Consider the following 12,171-nt stretch of genomic DNA (forward strand, 5'->3'; position numbering starts at 1 on the left):
TTCATGCTTAAGAATGGTCAGCCTTACAGTGCACTACGTAATTAGATTTGGGGATCCGAATCCCTTTCCAGTTACCATATGTTAATGTCAGACAGTAAAGATCCCTACTTTTTGGGGTTTTACTAATGCTAATTTAACGTGATTTAATAACTAGTAACTCAAATAAACCAATTCACACACAATTTGACCTGCCTACTCACATGCTGACCTACATAGTCCCTTAAAGTGGAATATTCGATATCTTTCAGTGACATATTCTGGTTTTCACGGCAGTAATCAACTAAGATCATTAGTTTTTTCTTTTCATTTAATAACATATCGTGGCAAACAGAGCAAAAGCTTTCTTGGATTGAGCTTTTGGATCCCAACGTTGATTTTATTCTCTAGTCTTTATGTTATACATGTTTAAATTGATGAGTCAAAACACTATATACGTGTGGTTGATTATAATTAGAGCCTTGAAACTACTTTTCATTAAAAGGTTTAATATTAGTATATTACATTAATAATACTGTGAAGATTATACATCTCTTTATTATCATATTTTCAATCCACTGAATAATGCATTTGTCAAAGGAAATTAGGATATTTATTGTGCATGGGTGTTTGCTATCTTTTTGTGTATAAGATCAAACCATCGTTTTCTTTTGAAAAAAACTATAAATGTTAACAAGAATCCAAATGATCAGTTCAAAAAAGAAAGAATAGAATGATGATAATATTGTGTTGAAACATATTATTTTACCTCGCTTTAGAAAACTTTTATAAACGTACAATTTTAAAATCAGTTGACTAATGTATTTAGTATTTCAATCATGTAGTTCATGAAGATCATTATCTAGTTCATAGTTATTTCTAAATCAACTGATTATAATTAAGTGGAATGAGTAATATTTTTTATATATACTACTCGATAATGTGAAAACAAGTTCTCGTCAAAGAGTTTTTGAAATATTGACGATTAAAAACATATTTTACACGACAACAACTGTCGTCTTCTCTGCTCCCACATTAACATTCTTTTCGTTAACTGTTGGTGGCTGTTCATCATGGACTGCGATAACAACGTGAGGAGAGCTATTGTATTCTTCTTCATTGTCACCCTCTAGAACAGGCTTTACAGTCCCTTTGTGTAGTAGTTGATGTTGTCCTAACTCCGGTGGTAATTTTTGATCCAGAGTCTCTTTGAAGTGTGCTAGACCAGAGAATTCTTCCACAGCCTCAGATATCTTCTCGACGTAATTCACGATGTCGATCAATGTTGACGCCATAGTGACTACGGGAATGATCTCCAAGAGATCTTTCTCTGTCTCCGGGAAAGATAATTTGAGTGCAAGCCTTAGGTTTTCTATGGCATTTTTGGAGTTTTTAATGTGTGTATTCACACAGACGTTGTATCTGCTCATTGTTTTGATAGATTTGGCTATGACTTTTAGGGCTTCACCTGCTTCTCTGCTCATAATCGAGTATGGCTCTTGAATCTTGCTTATGAAGTCTTGCGGTGCCTGCTTGCGTCACACGTAAGAAACATGCAGATTATCAAGTTTTTGTTTTGTCGAACCCTATTAATAATTCATTAATATTTAATATCTATTGTTGTAACTTGCAAATATGCGTATTATTTAATCTACTGACATTAGTCATTTAGGTCCTTGACATTTAATTGAACATCTTCTTAATATATAAATTCAATTAGTAAATCTTTTCCAGTTATAAAAAATAACTTAGTATTTTAATAAAAATAACTTACTAGGTTTCACAAAAAAAAAACTTAGTCTTCTGCTTATGGCCAAATGATAAATAAAACAATTTGGTTCACTTTCCATTTCAGCTTAAAACTTATTAAGTATTTTAATGGTTAAAATATAACATACTAACTCTATGTATTTTACAACGACGAACCTTAGCATCAGAGAGAACATAGCCATTGAGAATTTCGAAATGTATGGCGCATTGACGAATGAGTCCTGCGATCTTTAAGTACTTTGTCCATGGATGCCGTAACCTGAATCGGCCATGTCCTGGTTCCCATCTCGCAAGATTCGCCTGCAAAACAAAAAAAAAGTTATATACGATCATTATAATTAAATTAGAACTTAATAACAATAATAATTAATGAAGAACATGTCTACGTTTAAACATTGTTTATTGTATGAGTTTTTCAAATAAACATACCAAAGTATCTTCAGTGCTTTTTGATGTTAGAATGCTTTTGTATTCTCGAACCCACGAGTTTGTCTCCTTTGAAGTTTTCTCAGATGATGGAAAATATTCACCCTCGAAACCTTTTTTACAGATTTTAAAACACGTATGCATGCATAAGCTATAGATCTATAAATTACATTTTATACCAAGAATAAAGCAATTTTAAGTCACCTTCTAAGGAGTTAGCGAGTTTGAAAATGTTGTTAGCAACCATCTTGTGAAGATCTTCGCCTGCCCATACAGGAAAAACGAAGATCGACACAAGGATGCATATTGTTCCACCAATAAGAATAGTCGATAGTCTTTGATATGCAATAACCAATATTTCATCTGTACGGTACCCCGAAACGGCAACCATGCTAAATGTAAGTATGAATATCAAGGCACCATAGTCGTATCTCTGTTTAATCCTTGGGAAAAAACGTGAAAATGTTGCAGCTGCGCCTAGTGAGAACACTAATATCCCAAGAATAATCGGCTCTCCTTTATGTCCACAGAAACGAGCAAGGTGCACTGCACCAACCCCCAATGCACCGGCTATTAATGTTGCGAAACCTCTGTTCAAACCTTTTGAAAGTGTCCCACCTATAAGAAAAAGATTGTTTTATGTAGCTTTGATTTTCAGCAAAGACGTTTAGTTTAATAGACTAAGTGACTTACCAACAGTAAACTCGGAGACCACGACTACGGTTAGTATTGCCCACATACCCGAAACCCCAAAGCTATTATAGAGTGGCCTTACATAGTACAACATTGAAATTAATGTAAGAGAAAGTCCCACTTTTATGGAATGGATTATACGTCTCGGATCATCTTTCCCAAGCTTGCGCACATCCTTTATGCGCTTGGTGACACCGTCTTTGAGCTTGCTAGGGAAATCCTTAAGCCTTTGCAAGAAACCTGCCTTCTTCACTTGAGCATTCAAATCCATATCCCTGGAAATGTTAAATGCTTGTGAAATTGGCTAATATTCTTATAACTTTTGGGTGTGTGTGGTGCTTATGTGGGATAGTTTTGGGCTATATTTATAGGTAGAGAAAGCTTAATTTGTGAAACGAAATACTTTCCATTGCTGACTAAGCTTGCGTCTAAACCAATATTTTATCTGAATGTATTGATTTCTAATGATATGAATATTAAAGATATAAAAAGTGATGGTCAGTACTTTTCTTACTTAAATCTTATTAATTGATGGATGGCTATTCATCTACTAGGTAGAATATGGATGTACGAATTGATATTACGTAGGTCCAATATAAGAATAAATATTATTTTAAAATGTTTTACTTTTTTTTTTCACGAACTCCACTACACACATAGTAAAAGTCAGAAAAGGGAGATAAAATTATATAAAGGAAAAAACAGACAAAAAAATAGGACCAAGTTGATCCAACCCACTAGAGGTAGACATAGTCACATAGCAGAGAAGCTCTCAAACCAAAGGCTGAGAATGTTTGCTTCTAACTTTACAGCAGTTATATGTTTATTTGATAAAAAAAAATATTCAGACAGCTTTATGTAAGTTAATTAATATTATTGTAAAAATTGCCCAGTCCAAGGTGCTTTCATGTGAATTCTCTCAGTTTTTGGTCAAACTAAGTGCTCCCAATGTGTATAGTGTATTCTGAAGATTAGATAATGATAATTGATAAATTAAACATATATATAAGATAATGGATCAATGATACTGATCATCGTATATATAGCTGATAATGATAAATGCTATAACGAAGAACTTGTAAATTTGATTTCATAAATTACAACAGTATTTTCTTAATGAATTATTCCTACTGTGGATTTCCTGAGATCAGACACGATAGAAGTATTCCAAAATGCAATTTCTGAATTAATGTGTTATTAAGCAAAGTGATCGCATAATATTAAGAATATAAATAGACTAAAACAAGGTCATATGAACGGCATTATGAATATGATAATGATAATGCATGATGCTATGATATGCGTATATTTGGGAATGGTGTGCATGAAGAAGAAGCGTAAGGATTCTGATATTTATTAAATTGACCAGTCGATATCTATAAAACATTGATTTTGTAAAATAGGTGTTGGGTGAATTACGTTCAATATCTATTTTTAAACAATCGTTGCTTCGTCCATTTTTTACTTCTAACTTTAGAATTCGTAAAAACATATCTTTTTCATGTTGCTAGCACTACTAAGTATTATTCCAAGAATATTACATATGAATGTATGATCGAGATTATAATTAGAAGAAAAAAAAAAGAATGTATGATCGAGATTTTATTCTAAGTTCTGCTTCAGTCCGTACTTCAGATAGCATATTCTTGTTTTTATTTTTTTGGCTTTAAACGTGACAAGATAACTTATCACGCTATAACAGAATAATTCTGTGTCGCACTAGAATACCAGATTTAATATTCTCTCCTTTTTATATTAAATATCATTTTAGATTTTAATTTTTGTTTTATTATAAGTGTCATTTTACATTTTTAAGATAAATATTATATTTTTCCAAATTTTACTCTTAATTTTAGTTCATTAATTACTAAAATCAAACAAAATAAAATATTAAATAGAGTTAAAACAGAGGGAGTAGTACACTTCTTTTTTGTTTTAGATTTTTTCAGGAATTTTTTTTGGCTAAACAATTTTTTCAGGATATATAGATTACTCGACAATCCATAACAAATAATCGATTAAGAAATGTTGTCATAATACATATTGTGCAAAATGTTCGATGAGTATGAAACTATTCAATAATATTTCGTAGCTGAACCGACGGTAAACACACAATCTGTGAAATTTCATATCACAGCTTTGAAAGAAATATATGTTAGTGCCTATCTAGTGATTTACAAAATATTCCCTTTGGTGTTTTTGCATGCCTGAACTGCTACCTCTCCACCACCCGTTATCAACTTATCATGTCCGGTCATATACAACTCTGGAAACTTTAAATTTAGAATTGTAATAGTTAAAACAAAACAATATATATATCAAAAAACAATATATATAAACAATATATATATAAATATATAAAGAGAATACTGAAGTTTTCTCTGAACATGAAACATAAATCAATTATTTGATTGTTTCTAAACTGTTAAATTGATGAGTCCAGAATAGTGTAGTTGGATGGTAAAGGGAGACGTTAACGCATTTTAGTTTCGATCTATTTGTTACGTGAAATTAAGTTATATTGCTATGTACACTTATGCCTATGCAGATATAAACATATGATTTTAAGTCCATTTACATAAACAAAAAAAAAAGAGTCTATATTTGGGATGTGCTTTCCCTTAGAAATTAGTATGAATCTTTTTATAAGTCTGGAATATTTCATGTTAATAAATACTCTCTTCGTATCACTTTAAATAGTTTCTAAGGTTTTTGCATATGAACTAAAAAAATATAAACTTTTATACAATTTGTCTTGTTTACATAAAAATATCATTAATGAAACTAATTCAACCATTAAAAACTCATAATTTTATAATTGGTCACAAAATTTAAATGATATTAAATTCTATATAAAATAATGAGAACATCAATTATTTTGAAACAATTTTTTTCCTCTAATCTATACTATTAAACAGAAAGTTTTTTTTGAGGTGATCTTCTATTTCAGCAGTATTTACCATTCTTTACCACTAATTTACTTTTAAACTATGCTTTTCATTAAATATTTCGTTTTCTTTTGATTAATCACAGATAACCATCCCCTATTTTTGTGTAGTATTTTTTCTACTTCAGAATATTAAATAAAACACGTATATGACATCAGAATTAATTTATTATTTAAACTAAACAAGCAAATATTTTCTAAATCTACTCCACTACATTAACATGAATTTAATGTCCATCTATTTTGTTAAAACAGAAACATTCTGTTGGACCTAACATTTATTTTGTAAGTTTTTAAATTAAATACACATTTATACTTTATAGTTAAACCTACATTAAATCACTAATGTTCCTTTCTTTATACTACTATCTATGTTTCCAAACAATATACTCATTTCTTTATAATACTATCAATGTTTCCAAACAATATATTTTATATACTACTATCAATGTTTCCAAACAATACAATAATTAATCTTAGTTATTTTATATTCATCATTTTCTCTTTAAAATTTTGTAGAAACGTCATAATTTCATAAATTACAAAATAATGAACTTTAAAATTTGGATTATAAGATTACAAATTATGAAACTATTACAATTTCAATCAAATCAGATTACATATCGGTCATTCATCAGTTCAATCGGTTAGTCTCGGGTTTTAGTGACTTTTTAATATGAATATTTTTAAAAACTAAATTGAATTGTTAGATCTCCGCTTAACCGGTATAATCACAATCGGGTTGAATTTAAAAACACTGATTTAAATACAAAAATATTTTAAATACACACTTTTTAAAAGTTAACAAAATATTTGTTAAGTTATTAGTGAAATTTTTCATCGTAAAATATTCTGCGCTTCCAAAGCGCGGGTCAAGATCTAGTATTACATTAAACGTGAGTAAACTATGTCATACCAAATTGTTTATGAAAATGAGATTGACCTACATATATGAATACAATGCTTTCATGACAATTTTAGTTGTAAAGTTTTACATAAAATCCAGAAAAAATTTACCTTTTATTCGTAATACATATAGGTGTAACATTTATAATATTAAATTATTAACTTATAAATGTTGGTGACCACTGTATCGTATAGATCTACAAATGTTTATGAAATGTTAGTATCAATATTACATATACACGCATTTAGTTATATTACTTATAAAAAAAGTTTTTAAAATATACTAATTTGGATTAATTCAAATTAACAAGCAATATACTTAACTGAAATATAGCAAAAATTGTTTAGATTTGAGAAAACACCAGAAAAATTTATAAATTTTAAAAGAATATACCCCTTAAATTATGGATTTGGAATATACGGTTTTTTTATATTTTGATTGAGATATCTTTGAATATCAAAGAAATATTCGTCATACTGAAAAACTTATTTTAGAAAAATAAAGAAATTAGAAACTATATCTTCATATATTCAAAAACTAATAAGATAAAACCTATTTAAATAACTCTAACTATATTTACCTAACAATCTCAGTATCTCACTGATTTTTAATAAATAATTTGATAAATATTAGTTATATTCAAAAGGCATAATATATAAAGCAACAAATTAAATTTTCTAGTACTGTGTAAATGGTATCAAAAATTTATACTATTAAAGCAGATGACTGTTTATGAATATGTTCCTGAAATTTCTATGTAATTGCAAAAATTGCCTATACCTTTTACCCAAAATTATTTGCAACCAATCAAAAGTCATTATTTTACAATTACATTAAAGAATATTTAATATAATTCAGTTCTTAGCCTTTTTAAAAATTTTGTTTTCTAAATGTTTGCACCATAGCTTTCTAAAAAATCTTTGACATTATTAATTATTTGAAATCATTTATTAAATGAAACTTCAAAATGAAATCAAGTTGAAAATCATAATACGGGTCTGAATTATCTCAACTCCTTAAAAAATAGTTTCGTTTAAATAAAAACTAAATAGCATAAACTAAATTTAATAAAATTATAGAAAATATTTTGAACGCAAAAAATGAATTTTTCAATACAGAGTGTATTGAAGATATAAAATATTTTATTTAAATAAAAAAATCAGTGTAAAATAAGTTTAACTTCGGGTTAAATAAATAAAATCATAGGGTTAGAATTATTTAGAGTCTTCAAAAAGTTAGTCATATTTAAAATAACAAAAATATGTCATATAAGTAAATTTAAGATAAATTTCATAAAAAGTTAAAATATATAATTTATCAAAAATAATAATTTATTACGTAAAATAATTTTTCCAACAAAAATATACCCGTCCTTTTTAAGGGCGGATCAAAATTTAGTTGCCACTTAAAATGATAAGGATGAAGTAAATAAAAACTATATCATCATGTAGAGGACTAAAAACAGAAAACAAATCTCTTATATAACCTTGCAAGATTTGTCGTGGGCTATCTATATTCAACATTTTAGTTTCTTACAGATTTTGACCAGAAAATAGTTTTTTTGACCGAAAAAGATTAAACTCGGATCTATTAAAGATATAGGCCTAATTTACGGGTGGGAGGTGTAATCCACGGATAGACCCTCTTCTGAGTATTCAAATGGGTCAAAATACAGTAATCCATATTTGTGTAGGTGATCAGGAAAATGTGACTTAGTTTCGCATGGCAAGTAGATCGAACCTCAAATATGATGACATCCTAAGTCTTTCTCCTTACCACTTCACCACAGGCTCCCGGTCTTGACCAGAAAATAGTTTCTACCAAAAGCCCTTTCAAACTATTATGATCCTAAACAAAGGTTTTAAAGAGTCGACGCAAGTATATGAAAGATGTATGACAGTCGATTTAATATCAATTAATTTTGAGTTCAACGTCCAAAAATTCAAAACGCTGTTGATCCAGTTAAAATAATTTGTTAAAAAAATATTATTAGTATCAGAACTAGAAATCGGTACAAAATGAATCGATAAAAAAAATTCTAAAATTTCTTTTAAGATTTTACATCGAAAATCTGAAGATACAAACACTAATATTAAAGAAAATTAGACTAGTTATGTCATTTCCAAAAAGAAACTTAATACAACCCGACTACAGTTCTGTGATATTTATATCTTTTATAGATTGATCAAGAATGAGACGTGATAGAAATTCTTACGATGGATGAGCGAACTTTTTTTAATATTTAATTGGTTTTCTTTAATAAATATCATGAAAATCAGGCAGTTTTTTTTCTTTGAATTTGAAAATCAGGCGGTTGATTACTAAGTTGTCCAGTATTAAAAATTACAAAGACTTCAGCAACCGAATATCCTACCGCTAAAGTAACCAATTACATTACAAAATAGTTAATATAAGTTTCAAAACATAGTTGTAATTGACAGATTAGCGACAAAAAGTCATATTCTCTCTGTTTCTATATAAATGTCATTTTGACATTTTACATTGATTAAGAAAACAACGGAGATATATATAAGTTGTTATTAATTACAATTTCTTTGACCAATAATAATTGAAATAAATAAAAATATTTATAAAAACAATGCAATTTACAATTTATTTTCAACTGAAATTAAATTTAGTTTGCATTAAAATTAGGGAAGATTACTAAAATAACGTGAAATTATGTTATTATTACTAGTTATTACTAGAATAACATAGATTTTTTTTAATTTACTAGAATGTTTTTTATGCCTAAACTACCCTTATTTTCTTTGTTAAAAAAAAAAAATTACAGTTCTTTTTTTTTTTACTGCATGTCATCAAATTTTTCTTTTTTTTAACGAAACAGTAAAATAAATCTGCTGTGAAAAAACTGCAATACTTGATGGCAGATTTAATAAACTGTCGCAGATTTATTTTTTACCGAAGACTTAGTATCGCAAACTTAATATCATCACATACTTTCAGAAAAAGTATACCTCACATGATGGCAGATTTGATTGCACTCGCAGATTTATTTTACGTTGGCAGACTTTTAGTGGCAGATTTGTATCCTATAACAGCAGATTTTCTAATATGTCGAAAATTTTGTACTAGCATACAGATTTATCTCGTAGACTTTTTAAAATTTGGCAGATTTTTGTTTTCATGTTATGGCATACTTATACTTTCTACATTTACAAACAACAAACTTTCAGAATAAGTATGCTTCATTGTCGACGTTATAATAACACAACTATGTGATCACAAACTTATTTTAGTTACGGCAGCTTTTAAAAGATGGCAAACTTTAATCTAGTTACGGCAGGCTTTCAAGAGATGGCAGACTTTTTGATCCAGAATCAGTTAATAAAATTAATTGGTTAACTAATTAGAATAAACAGATTCCGGTTTGCTCTAATTAAACCAAAATTTCGACCATAACTGCAATAAGTTATTAAAACCTAGGTTTTTGCCGTAAACATTCTTCTTCCTCTTCTTCCAATCACGTTCTTTGGACAAGTGGCTATTTCACGTTAATCTCAAGAAAAATTGATGGAGGAGGTTATAGCCGTTTGTGGGCAGTGGTTATTCGAGAAGGATAAGTGGTTGTTTCACGTTGATAGCAGAAGAGGAAGCAAAGTAATTCCAGTCAGTGATAAGACAAGGTTTGAAGATATGATCAACATGGTTTATGAAGACTACAGATTAGATAAGAGACATGTTAATATCGAATTGAGTTACATGCTTGGCAGGAAGAGCTTGATGAAGCTAACTCGTGACACACCCCCAGTTAAAATTGGGAATTTTCGACAGCTACAAAGTTTCTTCCGTCTTCTACAATCTGACAAAATCCGTCTATGCGTAGAGGTCACTTTTAGAGACAACATGAAGACGATGAAACAGATCAACCAGTCGGGTTGTAATCATGATGAAGACTCAGACACTGACGGAGAACGGTTTGACTATTGCGATGATTCAGATGGTGCGACATCAGATGATGAAAACTTTATAGCCTATGGATTAGTTCCAGAAGTAGATACAGAGATGGGGAAAGTGACTCCACATGTTAAGCCAAAGGTGGGGATATCAAGCAAATCAAAAAAGGCTAAGGCTGTGACTCCACATGTTAGGCAGCAACAACTGAATTCACTAAATATTTTTGTTGGCCAAAGTTTTGAGTCCAAGTCTGCTTTAAAAACACGACTTAAGATGTTGACGATAGTGCAACAGTTTGATTACGATGTCGAATACTCAACACCGGATCTGTTAATTGTAAAATGTTGGGTTCAAGGCTGTAGTTGGAGGTTAAGAGCATCACCGACAAGTGATACTCCTCGCTTTACTGTACGGGTCTATGTTTCAGATCATACTTGTTCAATTACAGAGAGATCAGCTCGTTGCAGACAAGCAACACCAGATATTCTTGGATCTTTATACACTGATTTCATTGGTGGAGTGGAGCCAACCGTTTTGCCAAGTCATGTGAAGCAGTCCCTTAACAAGTGCTTTGGAATAAAGGTTTATTTCATTTACTTGTGTACTCAAAATTTAATTTATTTCTAACGGTTGTTTACTATTTTAAATGATAGATGGACTACTGGAAAGCTCATCGAACACTAATGTGCGCAAGAGAATTGGTTAGGGGATCTGCAGAGAGTGGCTACCAAGATTTACCAGTCTATTTGCATATGATTAAAGAAGCAAATCCAGGGACATTCACTCGCCTTGTAGTAGATTCTAGTGACAGATTCAAGTATCTTTTCATCGCATTTGATGCTAGCATCAAGGGTTTTCCATTCATGAGGAAGGTCGTTGTTGTCGATGGCACATTCTTGCAAGGAAAGTACAAAGGGACTCTACTAATTGCATCAGCACAGGATGGCAACTTCCAAATATTTCCAATAGCACTTACAGAATCTGTTATCCACCCTTCATTATATGTTTTCCAGTCATTTCTTGGCGTTATTAGCTTCATATAGAACTGAGTGTCTACATCGTTATCACCACTGAAATGAATAAAAACAAGTTCAAGTTAGTTTGACAGTAATGAATTATTAAGAGAAATTAGACACTTACGAGAGATTTCGTAGATAATCCAGTAGTTTCTTGAATTTTATCTCAGCAACTTTAGCTAAAGGATCATAGTGGGCTTTAGAGACAGAATCACCTGGTATGATTCTCTTCACAGTTGAGTTACCTACATATGGATACACTTGAGTCTTTGTCAGTTGTGGCTTGCGTTTTTGCAAAGGTCCTTCGAAGACTGATGCCGCCAACTGGTCTAACATTGCACCTAGTTTACCATATTTTTCCTTGTCTTCTAAATCAGACCATGTTCCACCAGAATCCCTAAGTTGTGGAACTTCAACCTTCTCTTTCTTTACATTTTTCAATCCTCTAGCTGGTTTTTTTACTTGTGTTGTTCCAACAACCTTCTCACCACCAGTGTCAAGTAGATTAGGAGATATTA

General features: G+C 30.2%; 2 protein-coding genes across 2 annotated transcripts; one reads left to right on the forward strand and one right to left on the reverse strand.

Annotated features, from left to right (window-relative positions):
• Positions 1 to 938: 938 nt before the first annotated feature.
• LOC108860180 (aluminum-activated malate transporter 8) lies at positions 939 to 3,182 on the reverse strand. Its single transcript, XM_018634085.2, has 5 exons — positions 2,866 to 3,182; positions 2,377 to 2,790; positions 2,176 to 2,285; positions 1,903 to 2,046; positions 939 to 1,505 (listed from the first exon to the last, which is right to left on the reverse strand). The coding sequence occupies exons 1-5, from the start codon at positions 3,134 to 3,136 to the stop codon at positions 975 to 977; spliced, it is 1,470 nt and encodes a 489-aa protein (XP_018489587.1). The 5' UTR covers positions 3,137 to 3,182; the 3' UTR covers positions 939 to 974.
• A 7,071-nt stretch (positions 3,183 to 10,253) lies between these two features.
• On the forward strand, positions 10,254 to 11,680 carry LOC108857995 (uncharacterized). Its single transcript, XM_018631991.1, has 2 exons — positions 10,254 to 11,219; positions 11,291 to 11,680. The coding sequence occupies exons 1-2, from the start codon at positions 10,254 to 10,256 to the stop codon at positions 11,678 to 11,680; spliced, it is 1,356 nt and encodes a 451-aa protein (XP_018487493.1).
• The last annotated feature ends 491 nt before the right edge of the window (positions 11,681 to 12,171 follow it).

This window comes from Raphanus sativus, chromosome 5, assembly GCF_000801105.2.
Source record: "Raphanus sativus cultivar WK10039 chromosome 5, ASM80110v3, whole genome shotgun sequence".
Taxonomy (NCBI): Eukaryota; Viridiplantae; Streptophyta; class Magnoliopsida; order Brassicales; family Brassicaceae; genus Raphanus; species Raphanus sativus.